General features: G+C 30.2%; 1 protein-coding gene across 5 annotated transcripts in view; it reads right to left on the minus strand.

Annotated features, from left to right (window-relative positions):
* Positions 1-15,581, minus strand: part of LOC113517118 (JNK-interacting protein 3) — a 53,976-nt gene extending 38,395 nt beyond the window's left edge. For 3 of the 5 annotated variants that reach the window (XM_052895370.1, XM_052895369.1, XM_052895372.1), the window contains exons 1-6: positions 14,956-15,581; positions 10,690-10,845; positions 10,420-10,567; positions 6,003-6,190; positions 1,215-1,362; positions 140-175 (exon numbers count right to left, since the gene is read on the minus strand). In XM_052895370.1, coding sequence (XP_052751330.1) covers positions 140-175; positions 1,215-1,362; positions 6,003-6,190; positions 10,420-10,567; positions 10,690-10,845; positions 14,956-15,285 — 1,006 coding nt within the window. In that variant the 5' untranslated portion in view covers positions 15,286-15,581. The remainder of the gene's footprint in view (positions 1-139; positions 176-1,214; positions 1,363-6,002; positions 6,191-10,419; positions 10,568-10,689; positions 10,846-14,955) is intronic. The other 2 variants (XM_052895374.1, XM_052895373.1) reach the window with 1 other exon arrangement.
* Positions 15,582-18,115: the final 2,534 nt, after the last annotated feature.

Below are 18,115 nucleotides of genomic sequence, written 5' to 3' on the forward strand. Positions count from 1 at the left end.
TAAAAATATGTACATTCTAATTTCTAAGCGCAGTAACTGTGCATCAAAACAATGCTCTTTAGCCCGTTATCAAATAGTACCTACTCGTTTTACCTACTCGTAATCAATATAGATGTGTTATAATAGCGATATATATTACCTGACGACGCATATTCGCCAGGGTGTACCCAGCTACCTGTGAAATATATACAATACATCAGTTTCAGACGATAATGCGTTTACGAAGAAGTTTCCTAAGTAAAGCTAAAAAGACAGCTGACTTCTAAAAGTGAACCTTTACATCAAAGTTATTGAGTTGAATTTTAACTTTCAATCAAGTTCGTCGTGAAACGTAGTATAACAGATTATTAGGAAGCTACTTAAAATTAATTATATGTAAATAAAGCACTAATCAGCAGACAAAGCGCAGAAAAAACCGATAGGTTGAAAATTTAATGCTATAAAGGCGTAGGGGTTTATTATTAAGTTTTCACTAAAGTTACTAATTGTCAAATTTACCGACTCTTTTTTTTGTTAGTGATCTATATACTTACACTTCAATATATCTTGGCGTGTCTTTATTTAATTAAAATGGGTTTTTGCAGAATAAAAAGGAGCAAAAATTATGAGACAAAAAATAGGACTAATATTTTAACTAATTTTATACAGAAATGTAATTATATTTTTTTTTAAAGAACTGTCGTTATTTTTAGTATTGCAAGTATGCGAAAAAATTCCCCACAAATGAATAAAAATTCCCAAAATGAGATGGATTTTTTTCAATAAGAATTAAATTATTTTTAAATATTATTTGTATCTTGTACTATTTTTTTACATAATATAATATTTATATAAAGATGTACATAGAGATACTATTGAATAAGTATTATGCAGACTTTGTTATTTGACCGACTGCTTCCAAAATCGATATCTGAGAATCCGTATACATTTCAAATATGGATCTGGTATCAGAATTAATAAAAATGGTCACCATTTTTAAGTAAAAAGTATTTAAAATGGCCGTTACTTTTAGCGTCATTATCCGTCCGTATATAGTCTACATGGATCCACAAATACCGATTTTAAACCTTCACTTCAAAATTTTACTATTTTTTAAAGCAATATGAAACATGTTTTTTGAAGTACACTAATAATCTAAGTACACGACATACTAAACAAGTCTGAGCTTTGCATACTTTATATATTAAATAAATGAGCAATATTCAAAATTTTACCTGTTATATCAGCGCTGTCTTCGGCTTCGGTTAAGGTAGTATCACATTCATTGAACGATAATTCTTGATACAAAGTATTACCGCTTCGTTTTTCACTCTTCGTCTGTGATTTCCCGCCAGAATTTGGTGGTGCCACTGGTGATGTTGCCTAACAAGGAATACAATTTATATTGGTATATTTTAAAATAAAATAATCAATCTTAAAGTTATTAGTACAGTAATAACAGGAAAGCAAACTCACAATATAAATTAATTACCTAAATCAATCAATAATTGATGATTACATCGCATATCCAGACTTATAAATAAGAAATACTCTGAAATTAGTACATTTCTAACACTAACAAAGTGACACTATAAAAATAAAAGTCCCCTATCTGTGTATCTAATTTCATTTAAATTCATTTAACTCTTCAAGCTTGATCGAAAAGATAATATATATATATATATATATATATATATATATATATAATTATCTTTAGAAGTCAATCAAGTTTGTTAGTTGCTCTTCGGAGAGATCAAGATAGCAGGTACTAGTATATTTAACCAAGTACGGAAAGTAATAGGGAATTAGTGAAGTTTGAATTCGAATTTTTCTAATATAATTTCAGAATTAATATTCAAATAGTAAATCAGTGCTCATTTTCCATCTCTCCAACCATATTTTATAATTCATTCGATTGTTGAGTTAACGAGATCATACTTACTAGAACACGCTCAAAATCTCCAGCATATTTTCTAACGTGTTCATCGAGTTCCCTCATATGAGAAAATACTCTATTTATAAAAGAATATACTTATTTGTTACTTTTTTATTATTCAAATCAGAAAAATAGAGAGATGTTTATAGACGTGTCGGTTTAGCGCTTTTGAAATGAAAAGAAAAGAAGATCGAATGATAGTCGGAATAATGTGGACACCTTTCCAAACAGAATGTATAGACACTAGAGGATAGTGAATTATTAAAGATAGCGATAGATAGGAGAATAATATCAAGAATCTATCCAAGTATCCATAGCGTCAGAAGTAATCGATAGAAGGCTCTTTTCAACATCACAATTAGTAACCTAAACAAAAAATAAATGATATAATAACAGTTAGGGTTTGATATGGTAGGAAAATGATATAATGCGGTTCTCTTGATGTAGTTATCAAAAACAGTAGAGTTGAAATGCCTGTTGAGGTTATCTGTATCAAGGTCAAGAGAAATATTAGAAGATTTTGTAATAGTGAGTTGTTTATCAGCCCTCGGGCCCTAATTGCACAACCGATCATATTGAATTTTGACATTCACACAGTCCTTGGCATGGGAAAGCACATAAGGTATAGTTGTTCGCGGCCAATCAATATGTCCAGGTCACGGAATGATATGGAATAATTTTGAATTTCTAAAACTGTAAACCGAACACGAATTAAATTCAGGATATTAAAGAATTATGTGTCTAATATTTCCGAACTCTAAATATAAATAAATACTTCTTATTTATATATAATACAATCAAAATTATTAGCATCTTTTTTAAGGCAGTATTATAAGTAAAATAGACTTTATATTCTTTAAAACTTGGTTGTAAATAGTTTTAAAATATTTACTTAAAATTTACCTCGCATTATATGCTTAAACACGTCGTATTTATAAATAGGTATATCTATAAACGTAGATTAAGAATACTATAGGCTGTCTCTAATAGAAATATATACAAAATAGGTCCTAGCCATTAAAAGAATGCTTTTGAAATTCGAAGCCAAACGTCATGCCGGTCAATGCCAATAAAACGAAATCATAATAAAATGAAATGTTTCTTAATCGATCTGACCACGTTAACAATTCTCCTAATGGTATTTAGACAAGTGGACAGTATAAAATGTTACCAGTGCTCGACAATTCACAACCGCGGTTGTTTCACATATAATTTGGACAATCGTTATTTGAGAGAGTGTCACAATAGTAGCATTGGAACACCTGTATGCCGACTGCTAAGTCAATTACAATTTTTTACGTCTACACAAGACACAGTAATAGTCCGTGAGTGTGCGTACGTGTATTCTGAACCATTACAATGCGTACAATCCAAGTTCAATAGTATGCATTACTCGCTGGCTTGTGAATGCAACGAGGATGGGTGTAACAGAGCCATCAATAGGATCCCTAGTTGGATTTTGGTTGTTAGTGGACTCGCTACAGTGATAAAGTGATGTAATTAGGTGACTCAAGATATTAGTGTTGTATTATATAGTTATATAGTTGTATTTATAAATTTGGTTTTATGAGCACGTCTTTTCTTGTAGCGATGTAATTTTAGTAATACTATATATTCAATTACAATTTTGTACAGTTACTAGCGGAAAATATATTCAGATTAAAATCAATACAAAAATGTATGGAAATAACTAGCCTTATAGTAACTGACTGGACAAATAATTATAGATAAACCGATTTATTGATTAACTACGTTATAGGAGAAAAAAATTTTAAATTACAAACGGAAATTACAGTCCATTAAAGGAAAGTTTTTTTCTATCTGTTTAATATAATGTATTCCACATTATATACGGCATATGAAAATGTTTAAGATTTTATCTATTTATACATCATTCATCACTAACTACTGAAAAAATGCGATATTGGTATTATATTTATTTATTAGGCAATAAAATAAATATATAAAAGAAAACATATCCAAATAACAAATGCAATGGTAAAAAAGAAATCATCAATTTGTAACGAGACGTAACATTTACAACAGCTGATATGTTCAGTTACTTACATTGTATAAATAAACAGCATAAAGACGATATACACAGTCTTATTCATACAAATTATGTACTCATTATAAGCCCTAATAACAAAAAAGAAATGTGTTTATAAAAATATTTTTTCATAAACGCCTCATAACACACTATAGTAAGCCAATAAGGTTGTACAGAGGAATAACACCTGAGTCCTCAGGAATGGCAACGCATGGGTCTCTCTCATTCGTGTTTCAACCGTGAAGCAGTTGTTTGTATGGCTGTGTTTCGGTGGGATATGGCGTGAATTTACTGGGTACAGAGGAATAACACCTGAGTCCTCAGGAATGGCAACGCATGGGGGGTATCATGGGCGAAACAGTATACTCTGTAATGTCCATGGTACTGCTCATGTCTATAGGCGACGGTTACCACTTACCATCAGGTGGGCCGTCAGCTTGTTTGCCATTCTAAGTCGTATAAAAAAAAGGTGCTCATAAAATCAAATAGTGGCCCCATAAAGTTATAATAGACTAATGTTTATTATTAGCAAAGAAAGAGATTAGCTGATGACGTAATAAAGACAGCAGGAAAAAACTGGACAAACATTGCTACAGATAAGGAGAAGTGGATAAAGATAGAGGAGGCTTTTACCCTTGGGGACCACTGAAGTGGATAAAAACTATAATAATAATAATGTTTAGGGGTACATTTAATCTCAAAAACAAATTATATTAAAATAATGTATTATTTTAAGCATATAAATGCAAATTCTTCATTTTCTATAATCTAAAATTGAAATCGATTGAAAATCTGCGATTATTTATGACGAATCACATTATTATTATATGCATACTCATCCTAAAGACGTATTCAATCAACATTGTGTTTGCTTAACCTCGCCCATTTCTATTCCTATTTTAATATATGTATATATTATTTTTTTAATTAAAAGAGCAATTATTATATTTTTTCTAATTGTTATTACAAAAATATAATAGTAGTAGTATCAAGATAAAATCACATAATATTTTTGACAGTCATTTACAGCTAACTGTATATGGTCTGTAGAACATGACAAGTTTACAACACAATAACGTAAATACTCCAATAAACCTATTTTAGTTTTTAAGCGTTTATGAATAGCACTATTTAAATTTAAACGTTTATGGTGTTATTTGACGTTTGAACTCTTTAAAGTTACAATAAGAATTTTTATGAATAAGACAGTGTGTATAATGCATACATGAATATTTAAAGCACCATACCACAACAGTTTCACTTTCGACTCGAGTTATGCTCTGTTAAGAAACGAGGGGAAGTGATAAACCTTATCTCTTAGGATGTGTTGTAATTACTGATATTTTAATAGGTTATCTATTAAAATATCAGTTATTAGAACTATAAATCAAACCAAAAAATTACTTGACAAACATGAAGTAATCATGTTGTTTGATGTGCCTATAAGCGGCAATTATAATTCTAAAACGCTTACCAGTAGTAGAGGCGTTTTTGAACTATAATTGTTTACACGCACCAGAACGAGTGAGATAACACGTCTGCTATCTCTTTTTAAAATAAATAACTTAAAATATATAACACTGATAATGGCACAGTAATAGAATCAATACCATGAAAATATACTTTTTTCAAATCGTTTTCGGAGGTTAATGCAAAATTTACTCTTCCTACACTTCACTACTATATCAATGTGATTTGTTGAGAACTTTTTATAGATACCTCACAACCTGATAATGCATGAATGTACACATTTTTCTTTTATAGTTCATATATCTAACGCTTGGCGAGTCATAACAAACACCTAAAGCTATATTTTTTTCTAATTTACAGTTGTAATTTTACATGTTGCTTTTATCAGTTTAACAATATGAGAATTAGTTCCCAAAACCTTTTCTAATGGACACAATTAATTTAGTATCTGTAAAAAAAGTTTCCTTTGCAAGAATATAAGCATTATTATAAACTTCATTTACTACTTGTCTGCAGTTACTTTTCATTAGCAGAAATTGTTTTTCGCTTCAAAGTTTCATGTCTCACCTGACTTTGTTGAGTGATTGGATCGGTCTGATGCGCACGTTCCATGGTCTGTACAGCCGCCAATTCAGAACCTATTGGTGGGGATGGCGGTGACGACGAAAGGCTTACAGGACTGCCAGGAATACTTGATGACTGCTCGAGCACATTCACAGATCCCTCGAGCGACGAGAACCCGAACGATATTGGACCTGATAAAAAGAAATACTTAACAGGAAGAGAAACATGAGTGCCTTTATCTTATTCAAAATTATTCCAACAAGTACATGTGTTTGCATAGCGATGTCTTGATTTGACACCTTTTGTTAAGGAATAGCAAGACAATAAATAATATAATAAAGATACTACAGGAATTACGGATTTATTCCGTAAACATTATAAAGAGGAAAGATTTTATTTGTTGTTTGTAAGGGATAATTAAAAAATACGTAAGAGGTTCAAAAAATTCTTTCACTTATATCTGTCTGCATTATCAGTGAGTACAGAGGCTGCATTTTATTTAAAAAGTTAAGTTGTTTAAGTTCGAAGCCTGGGCGGGTCGGTAATATTCTATATTTCAAATCTTCAGTCGACAGAGTGGTTGTGGTTTTTTTTATAATGATAGTGGTTTGTTGATGAGGCTCTCCTTCGCGATTGAGGTCCTTGCAATGCGCCTCCACTACTTCTGTTCTCAGCTGAGCGAGAGCATTCCACAATAGACTGCTGTGTGGCCGTTTTGATGAGGTCAATCCATCGTGTTGCTCATATTTCAAATAAGATCTACCTATCTTCCAGCCAGGTCCTTTAATTATTCACTTTTACCATTGAATTATTTCTTCCTCAGATACATAATTTGCTTCGCGCTCACCACCAATTATTTTCTATGGAACCTGAGATCACATTGAGAAATTTGTATACAATCTCTGATGCTGCCTGTACTTAATTATGTTGATGTTTGCTGCACAAACATTAATGAAAAACCTTATGAATAAATTGAATAGTCTCCTCAATAATGCTATACGATTTATTTTTGGCCGACGTAAATACGACCACACCTCATCATACCGCTCTAACTTAAATGGCTTCCTATCCAACAACGTAGAATTATACGTATCCTGTGTACTATTCACTCTATTTTATACGCTCTAAATTCTTCAGAGTATCTGAAATGCAAATTTATATTCCACGGGGACAATACTTCTCGTTGTCTTCGTCCATGTAAGCTACTTTTCCACATACCAGCTCATCGCACTAAGTTTAATTTCTTATTTCTTTGCCACTCTGGTCAAACATTGGAATGCACTACCTCTTAAAATTAAATTTATTATAAACAAATCTACCTTTAAATATAAATTACGGGTTCACTTCCTAAAAACCTGTATAATTTTTTTTTATAACTTTCTTTTTTCTCTTTATTCCTTTCATTTGTTTTTTACTTGTACACTTTGCTTCAGTCATAGGTATTTTTCTGCCTTAATTTCTTATATATATATATATATATATATATATATATATATATATATATATATATATATATATATATATATATATATATATATATTCTATAATTCTAATCATGATAAATTAGAACAGCAGATAAAAGAAATTAAGGCAGAAAAATACCTATGACCGAAGCAAAGTGTACAAGTAAAACAGTAAAAAAGTGTACAGCACGAATAGGCCTCGACCGGGAAAGTACCACACCCTCACAGAATAACGACGTTAAGTGGCTATGTTAGCTGGCTATGACGCTATTGTTTAGTAAAATGCTAGACCAATTTCAATCAAATTTGGTAAAGTTAGCTAGTTAGTTAATTTACCAAATTTTACATAATACAGCTACGCCCACAAATAGTATAAGAGTGTATGACATAATCGAAATCTGTACGCCAGAAGCTTTTATCTATTTTCAAAGATTATTATTTTTTATCATTTAAACAGAATTATTACTACTCTTCGACACACCTGCTGTATTGTAAACATTGAGATCATAGTCATGCAAATACAACAGAAATATATACGTAACTAATCCAAATGAATATATACCAGTATGAATGTGTCACCAAAATGTTAAATTGGAACTATTATGTATCTACAACCTTGGCCAAAAGTATTTGCCACTTTAAAAAATTACAATTAACTTAAAAAATACTTAAGGTTTGGACGGGAGAAAAAAACATGTAGTTAAAACACCTTTAATGCTAAAATTACATTAATATTACGTATTGAAATCTTTAGCATTAACTACAGCATTTATTATTTTGGGTTAAAAGAAAATTATTTTTTTACATTCTTCTGGAGTTATGGCATTCCATTCCCGTATCAAAACAATTCTTTAAAGTTTCTTTGGAAGTAATCGAATATTCCTTAATCTTGCGCTTTAAAAACAACCATAAATGTCCGATAGAGTTAATCCGGTAACTGTGAGAGCTAACTTAAAAGCTCTATACTATTTTTCGCAAACCTACTCATAGTGTTTCTGGACTTATGGCATAGGGCATTGTCCTGTTGGAATCGGACACCATCTAGGTTTGTATCATCATAACATCGAATATCATATCCAATGAAGGTTTTAGCGCTGTTTCCAGCACCTCGATATTTTTTTTTTAATCCATTCGGCCTTCACATACGACTATTTTTTCAATTCCTGAGGCAGACATGCAGTCTCAGATCATAACAGTGCCTCCGCCAGATTTTACAGTCGGCACCACACATTCCGGTATGAATTCTTCACTAACTCTGCGTCTCACGTAGATGACACCTGCAATACCAAATACCTGAAATTTAATACAATAATAAGATTTTTAAAAATACGTCTGTTATTGAACCATTAACTTCAATATACTCATCTCTTTAATGTTTAATCGTTTAAATGACATACCTCAAAATTTGATTCATTCAACTAAACTATATTCACCCAATCTTCCTCGGTGTAATATTGATGTTCTAAACACTACTGCAAACGTAAGATCTTGTTCTCAAATAACCACGGCGGTTTCCTTGCCTTGCAACCTTTGAACCTAGCATCTTGAAGCCTTCTTCTAGCTAATCTTTTTCCCCAGCGTCTCGTTTTACAGCAGCTAATTCAGAAGTTGTTTGTTACGATTTTTCAAAGAAGTACGTATTAACTGTCTGTCTTCTCTTGCAGATGTAATTCTTTTCCTTCGTTTCGAATTTTCATGTCTTATGATCATCTTGTAGCGATTTAAGGTATATGAGGATATTCCATAATTTTGGCAATTTCTTTTTTATTTTTGCTTTTTTCAGACAACTAATCTAATCGTTCCTTGTTACTTAATTCGGCGTTTAGGCATTTATTTAGTTTAATTTTTTTTTTTTTTATAAACTGTCTCACGTAAAACAATAACCAATTTACAATAATTTGTCAACAGTTCTTCATACTATAATGAATCGTAGTAAATTAAAAATTTCCCTAAAATTCGACTTCCCTGGATATGAGTCACCTCTATTGTGTTTATAGTTTTATGACATGATGCATTGTTTTGATTGGTTCACATTAACATTTAGACTTGTACTATGTGACAATAAATAGAGTACATATCAATAAATAAGAAATATCTAAGGATTTTTAGAGTGACAAATACTTTTGGCCAAGGATATATATTACCACACCAAACGCATATCTCTGGGTGGAATAGAGATGGCCATGACTACCAGTTACTGGTACGAAGGCATTATAGGCAGCTCTAAATAGAGAAAATTATCAATGCAACCGCACATCAATATATTGTTAAAATAACCAAAAAAATATGGGTACGTGAATAGAGTTATACATCAGTAACTGATTACTTGCAGGCTCCTCGACTGCAAAGTACAGTACTTGTGACCATTTACTTCCACTTCCCATATCTTTTTAATACAAATAGTTATAAATAATCCTTATTGGTACTTCTTATATATAAAAGATTATAATAGTAAACTTATTATAGATACAAACAATTACAAGAAATGATAACATTGAGAAAACAATAAGCGGCTTTATCAAGTAAAAGTGATCTCTTCCAAACAATCTTTGAATAGAGAGGAGTAATTATTAACAATCTGATGGGATATACGATGAAAATTCAAGTACCTAATACTTAAGTAACAGCCCAGTTTCGTGTCCATTCTTCTCAACTGAAATTGCATTTCGAACTGGGCGGAACATTCATAAAAATTTAAGAATTATTGCCCATCACCCAACCATTTTGAAGTAATGGGCTTACATATATCTGTTGATTTTTATTAATATAAATTTATTTACCTGTGTTTTTTAATACAACTATCACACATGTATAAAATTTCACATCTACTTTAAGTTGACTCTGGGTTTAGTTAGCATAAAATCAACAATCAGTTGTCATTCAATAAAAAACACATTCAATGTGAAAAACATGTTAGATGAAATTGAATTACTCGTAGCAAAAGTTGTAAAACATACCACTCGATCTGCCGATAGGGTTGAGACCAAGACGACCCCTGACCTCGCTGCGTTCACTGGCCGTGCTGAGCAATAACTTTGTACGTTCCATATAGTCCATATGGGTTTTAAACAATTCGGTGTATCTGTCATGAAGCTTGGCATATTCCTATCAAATACATGTAACAATTATTATACTTATTTGGGGTTTCATGATTATATCAATCATATATTGGAAAACACTAAATTCTCAAAAGTATTGAAAATATTAATAGTTTGTTGCATAAATACCTTCTTAAGTTCATTCTCCCGTTCTTCGAGTCTGCTGGCATGGTCGAGAGAGTTCTTGTGTTTCAGCTCCAACATCCGGACTATGCTATCAAGAGCTTCCAGTCTGCCTGTCAAATCTTTCCTGTCACCTTCGTAGTGATCTTCTGCTTCTAGTAACTGAAAAAATATGTTTCATTTAAAATATAACAATTTTTAAGAGATCATAGTTACCTCAGAAATATTTAAACACATAGACATTTTGCAATAAAAAGAGCAAAGCAAATTATATGATTACCAATAACCACAAACAAATCAACATATAAGTTCGTGTAATAATGATAAATATTCTTCAACACTTGCTTATTAATAATTTAGTAATTATGTACTAAATATGGTGAATAGTTATTTTTTTTTTATTAAGTTCAATATCTAATAATAATATACAATAAATGACAATATAATAAATGACAAGTTTTATCAGGATGCATGGATATTTGTTACTTTTATATGTCAACTATGGATTTTAATAAAACTTGGTACACAGGTAAATTATATTGTAACTTAACACATATGATAGTTTATGTACTGATTCACATGGGTGGAGCTGCGAGATGCAGCCGGTATTCAATAAAATAGGTGATAGATTAAAACTAAAACTTTATTTCCAACATTTTGTTTTATATATACACTGTTATTTTAATTAGGAAATACCTAGACTATGTACTAAATATGTGAAATAATTAATCTTGAGAGTAATCTTTTCGTTACTAGACAATTTATTTTATTTTGTTATATTTTAATGTTGGGTTATCATGATCAGATAGATTGTTTATTATTGTCTGGAAAGAAAGTCTTAGAAACTAATGTACGAGATTAAGATAATTATGTCATGAATCTAGTTAAAAAAAAATAGATTTAATAGCTGTATGAAACAACAATAAAGATTTATTGTGCTCAGTTATAGTCAAAGAAAATAGGATAAGATAGCAAAAATTCCACATTTGGTTTTTGGAGAATTTACATTTTTAAGAACTAAATTAACATTCTTTTAATATCAGTATTTGGACAACTATAGCACTAAAAGTCATATTTTGTAAAGAACTCTTAAAGGCATACAAGATTCTGACATTATTTTTGTCTTTAGTAAATGGTTTAATAACACATTGTATTAGACTTAATACAACATTCATATATTAAGTCTAATACAATTTGTTAATCTTGTCGATACATAAAGGCAATTCTCTCTCTCAAAGACATTTGTGTATGTTATTCTGTAACATTCCAAGTAATATATAAAAATATAATTCTACATAAGGGAAACTATGAATTAGACTCTGATGTAATTACTACTTGTGCAGTAACACAATAAAAGAAAAGTTAGGATGCAGTAAACTATAAAATGCACAAAAAAGGAGAACTTTATAGGGTTAATCAGTTTCAACAATAAGTTTTACTTAAAAATATGTAATCTATTGAACACCCATTTTACATTTTAGTCTAATCTCAATAAGAATTGTTTAGAATATTCATTACTGTTATCAAAAGAAATATGTTACTATAATAATTTTCAATATAATGAGATATGTCATATCAGTCTTGTTGACATTCATTCACTTGAAATTACAAAAATACATATACAGACAAACAAAGATATTGTTTATTTATTAGGTATTATTCATTGAGATTATGCATTACAAAGAATAACAAAATTTGAATGTACATAATTCATTTAACTTGAATGCATGCTGATAAGACCTTGTACAATTTGTTTGCCCTAAAAATGTACTGATGCAATTATATTTCCCGATAACAAACATTTATTTCACAAGATGTAAAGTAAATATAATAATAGACACGGACACTATTATTTTGTATATTTTTGCTGATGGGCTACTTGATATAAAGGTGAACAGTATATTTTTTTAAATATTATATTATATTAGCATTATACTGTCCATTATAGAACAAAGGCATGTTCCATAAGAGGAGTTTTGTGAGTAGTTACCACATGTTGATCTTTAAAAAGGGATGCTGCTGCCAATCCCTTCAATTTGCCTTCAATGCCAATCATTAAATTCTTTAAGTCATTTCTTAAGACACCCTTGACAAAGAAATGGACAGTCCATTCTTCGCCAGAACCACACATACTAAATATTAGTAGAGTTTAAATTAAACAAGATTTTGTATAAAAATACTTAACATCAGTAAATGTGAATCAAGGAGCTAGACTGGATGGTATTCATCCTTAATAAATTTGTAGGTTTCCTTTTGGCCTAGCATTGCCAATTATTATATTTAAAAAATCAATAAATGAAAGCCTTTTTTCCTACAATTTGGAAACAAGCATGGATAATGCCAAAGAGAGATGATATCATAAACATCATCACCATAAAGGGAACAGTATCACACAGAATAAGTTCTTTAATTTTATAATATACTTATATATTTAGTAATATTTCTAATTTTATAATCCACAATTTTTGTTAGAATATCCTAACGGAACTTCTTTATATATATTTTAAAACCTATACAGACATATGAATTACAGCTTTGAAGAAGAGAATCAAAATCCAACTTTTATATTATCCAAAAGATCCAAAATATTATTTTGAATGAATATCGGGTGACCCTTGGATTATTATAAATAAAAAAATTATAAAAAATTGGAAATGTGCACAATAAGTGAGGAGATACATTCTGTAAAACAAAATACACAGGATGCTTAAATTAATTTGTTTGTAATTGGTAAAGAATTATCCAAAGTGCCTAAAAAGAAGCGATATTATATAGGAAGTGATACTAATATCATACTAATGTATCATACATATATAAACAAAAAATCTGGAAAAATATGGACTGGTTGCAAATAAACTGAAAAAAAAAATTTACTATATAATATTATTCAAAATACTTGCACTTTGTTTTTTATTACTTTTTACATGCTATCAGTTTTGGAACATCATCTTCCTCAGTATTATAAATAATTAGGTATAAGTGAGGACTTCTAAAAATCTTAAATACATAGAGAGACATGCTTAAACAAAACATTACATGCTAATGGAAGGACAGTAGGATTTTTGTCTATCAAAAAATTAATTAAAAATAATTAAAGTCCTTTATTGCCAGCAACTATTATTATAAAGTTTTGTTAGAATTTTGTCCATTTGTCTGTATGTTTGTGCATGCTAATCTCAGAAACAGCTTAACCAATTTAAATGTGGTTTTCACTAATGTGGTTTGCTCCACTTCACATTTATTGTTTGTTTTATTGCAATTGGTTCATAAATAAAAAAAATATATGATCTAAAGAAATACATATAAAATGCTATAAAATAACTGAGCAGTTGAATTAGCTAAAACTAAAAGTACTAGCTGTTGCCCGCAACTTTATCCACATGGTACTTGTTATTATTGTTTAGTATGTATAGATGTATATTTCTACCCATTTATTATGTTTGGGAATATTGGACCAAAATTAACAAATGACATGTCATTCTCACTTTTTGCCTTAGGTCAAAATGACTTAAGTAGGTTGTGTACTAAGCTGTATAAATTAATAGTTTTTTAACAATCTCATGGAAATTCATTAATTTTCTGTAATTAAACATATCTAAAATATTAACTGGGGTTTTAAGATACCACTATGCAAAATTTCATTCAAATTGGTCCAATAGTTACGGTAATTAGCCCTTACAAATAGACAAACAGACAGAGGAACGAAAAATTTTAAAAAATCTGGATGTGTTCTATTTCACTTCTAACATGCCTGTCTTGATTTTTAGTTTTTTTTTCTATATATAGACGTTCAACCTTTACAGTTTAATTATATGTATAGATTAGATATGTAATTATTATTTAAGTATATACAATATAAAACTGGATTCATGAAGAGTTCCAATGGGAACAATATATGGGACTACACAGTTAGAAGTGAGCAACACCACAGGAAACAACTAGTAATACTTATTTCTGTTATTATTATATATATATATATATATATATATATATATATATATATATATATATATATATATATATATATATATATATATATATATATATATATTAGTATACCTTACAGCCAATATAGCAGAAGGGATAACACATTGCCCATACACACAATTTAATAATAATGACACTCAAAAATAATATCAGCCTAAATTTACAATGTCTGTCTCTCAACAAGTTAATAAAAAGACTGAAAACAATTCCAAGTTTTCAGCCTTGTGTAGTAAAACAAAGAAAACTGAACCAAGGTCTAATTGTTAGAATATTAAACAGACTCACCTTCTGCTCAGAGTGTTTTCTTGCCGCCTTCTCGCGTTCATATTGCGTGACTAGCTGTTCGTTATCCTCTCTCAGTAGCTCAAGCTCCACTTCATGCTCCTGGTTTGTCTGGTAGGCGGAATCTAAGCACTCTAATACATTCACAAGCAGCGGCATCAGCGTTTTCACCACGTCTTCATCATATCTAGCTATCATCCGCTCGAACTCCTGATAGATACTTCCAGCTAATGACTGGACTTTTTCAGACATCACTACATGAGAATCTTCGTGAGTACCGTATATAGTCTCCGTGGTGACGTAGCCGCCACTAGATGTATCGTCGAAATTCATAATTGAAACAAATCAGGTAAATAGGTAGTACGCACAAGGAAATTACGTTTACAAGGACGTCTAATGAATTTTACGCGAAAACATAATTAGTTGTTTTGTGTACGCGATGAACGATGACGCGATCGATTTTGGTCGTTCTATATAAATAATTTTGACATTTCGCATACCACTAATAGGAGACATAAAATAATGATTCTATTATACGCAGTGAAAGAAAAGAAGAAGACACTAGCATTACACCATTTGTTTGATTGACGTATTTTTTTCTCAAAAAATTTGCTAACAATTGATTGACGTTGGTACATAAAGCGCTAGCAGTTCCGTTTCCGGAAAACGGAATTTTGCCTTTGGATTCCAAGATTTTTCTTTATGTATTACAAAAGAAATAAAATATTTTGAAATACATCTACTATATTGTAACACGTACATAAATAACTCTTATATCATTTTGAAGTTAATATATAAATGAATATATTTTACTACGTCTACGACAACAAGTCATATTAGAGGATTTTTTCATTAATATGGATATTGTTCTAATTGCAAGTTAATGATTTAACAATTATTGTTGTATAAAATGAAGACGAAATAAAAGAATCTTATATTTAAAAAATATTACTCGAAAGTTATGGCCACCATCTATGAAAGAAAACGAAGACTAAAAGTTTGTCTCTTTTGATATACAATTTGTAAGTTTAATTTAATTCAAATTAAATTAAATTAAAAATTAAATTAAATTTAAATTTAATTTGGACATTTCACATATATGGTGTATAAATTTTGTGTCATGAATCATCATCAAATGAATCATCTTTATTGTTGTCCTGCAGGTTTTATTTAACAAATACTATGAATAGAGAAGAGTTTGAGTCGCCTCAAAACTTTTATTATTTATGGAGTATAACTGCATATATATCAATTCAGATTTCAATGGGACTGTCATTTGTCATATTTCGTCACGTTGTGCACGTCGCTGTCGTCAATCACATTTTCACTTACCCAGACATATGTCACTTGAATTTTTTTTGTATGTTCTTATGTTACCATCCCAACTACGACTGAAATTAAGAAATTATACGAAGATATAATTATGATAGATCATAAGTATTTTGTATAGACTTTGACAAAATGACTCAAAAATAGTGCTTCATTTATAAATAAATTTCCTAAAAAAATTACATATTATTATTATGTAATTGCGATGGTTACATAGAAAGAGTAATAAAATTGTCAATTTATAACATGATAGTGTATAGAAAATATGTATAAGCATATTTTCTACATAAACTGTGCCAAATATATAATCTAGTAATGTAATATTTGTTACTGACAAATAATTGATATATCAAACATTTTCTATACACCTGCTATGAATTGAGAAAAATAGCAACTGATATGTATCTTTTGTCCTCTTTTTACTAATTACATTTGTATAAAAAGAAAGGAGGCAACCATATAATTTACATTTTTTATTTTATCATTTCTTCTATGCAATTCCTTGTTCTTAGTATTTATCATTGTTTAAGTTATCTTGAACAACAGTGGCAGACGACCGAAAATTGCAATTTGTGATTTTATTACGTTTAAACGTAATTTATCTCAAAAAAAAAAATCGGCGATTTTAAGCTTTAACAGTACATTACTGCAGCGGCCAGCAACGGAAGTATTGATGGACGAACGTGCAAATGTGGGCTGAGGCGTAGCCGAGGCACATATACGTGAAACCATCAATGGCTAGTTGTGGCCAAGGCTTGTATAGTTTATATAGTTAGTTTTGACAATTATGTAATTTTAATTGAACTTAAGCAGAAAAGGTAGGAGGTATGAAATGTATCTATTTGTCGAAGTGTCTACACATTTAGTAACATACAAATAGTCGTTATTCTTTTCTCTCATTTAATATTAAAAATTATTAAATTAGTATCGGGTCCAAGTATATGACGTATTGTCATTGTGGCATGGTTTCAAATTTGTTAAAATTGAAGTTGAAAACTACAAAAATGAATCCATTCTTATCTATCTTAACCTTTTTTAGGGTTCTACATATATAAATTAACAGAAAAAAACATTTATTCATTTAAATATAAATTTATTTAATTATAGATTCTCAAACTGTGTAGCAAATCATAGGCACATTTCACAAGCTGAATTTTTTTTAACAACACATCAAATTTATTTAATTCACATAGTCGTCGTATGGTTTCGGCATAGAATGGGCCACCCCTTATTTTCTTGCGGATTTAAGAGATGACTAAGGGAATTTAAAGGTCGAGGGATGGGCAGCGTTTCTAATAAAATAAAGCCTAATTGTGATGCCAATCTGTCTGCCAATCATGATATCATCATCATATCAGGCATTATTCATCCACTGCTTAACATAGGCCTCTCCCATAGATTGCCATAAAGAACGGTCCTAAGCCACCTGCATTCACTGATTCTCTGCATTAAATTTGAGGGCATCACCAGTAACCATATTTAGCGGAGAGCGTCCTAGACTGCGTTTGTTTATACGGGGTCGCTACTCAAGAACCTTTCTTCTCCATCAGTTGTCAATTTTTCTAGCTACGTGAGCTATTGCCACTTTATTTTGCTTATCCTTCTTCTTCAAATGATTTTGCACTTTTTATTTACTGCACATACATTTTTATAAATTTTATTTTTTGATAGGAGAGTAAGCAAACTTTCTTTTGTAATATACAGCATCTAAAAAAGAACACGTATTATCATGTAGCGAATATTTGTATAACATCTCTATTTATACTAATATTATAAAGAGGTAAAGTTCGCGAGTTAATTAGGGGTAATATCCGGCACTACTGATAATTTATTG

Source organism: Galleria mellonella, unplaced genomic scaffold, assembly GCF_026898425.1.
Source record: "Galleria mellonella isolate WM207_F2 unplaced genomic scaffold, CSIRO_AGI_GalMel_v1 utg28, whole genome shotgun sequence".
NCBI classification, from domain to species: domain Eukaryota; kingdom Metazoa; phylum Arthropoda; class Insecta; order Lepidoptera; family Pyralidae; genus Galleria; species Galleria mellonella.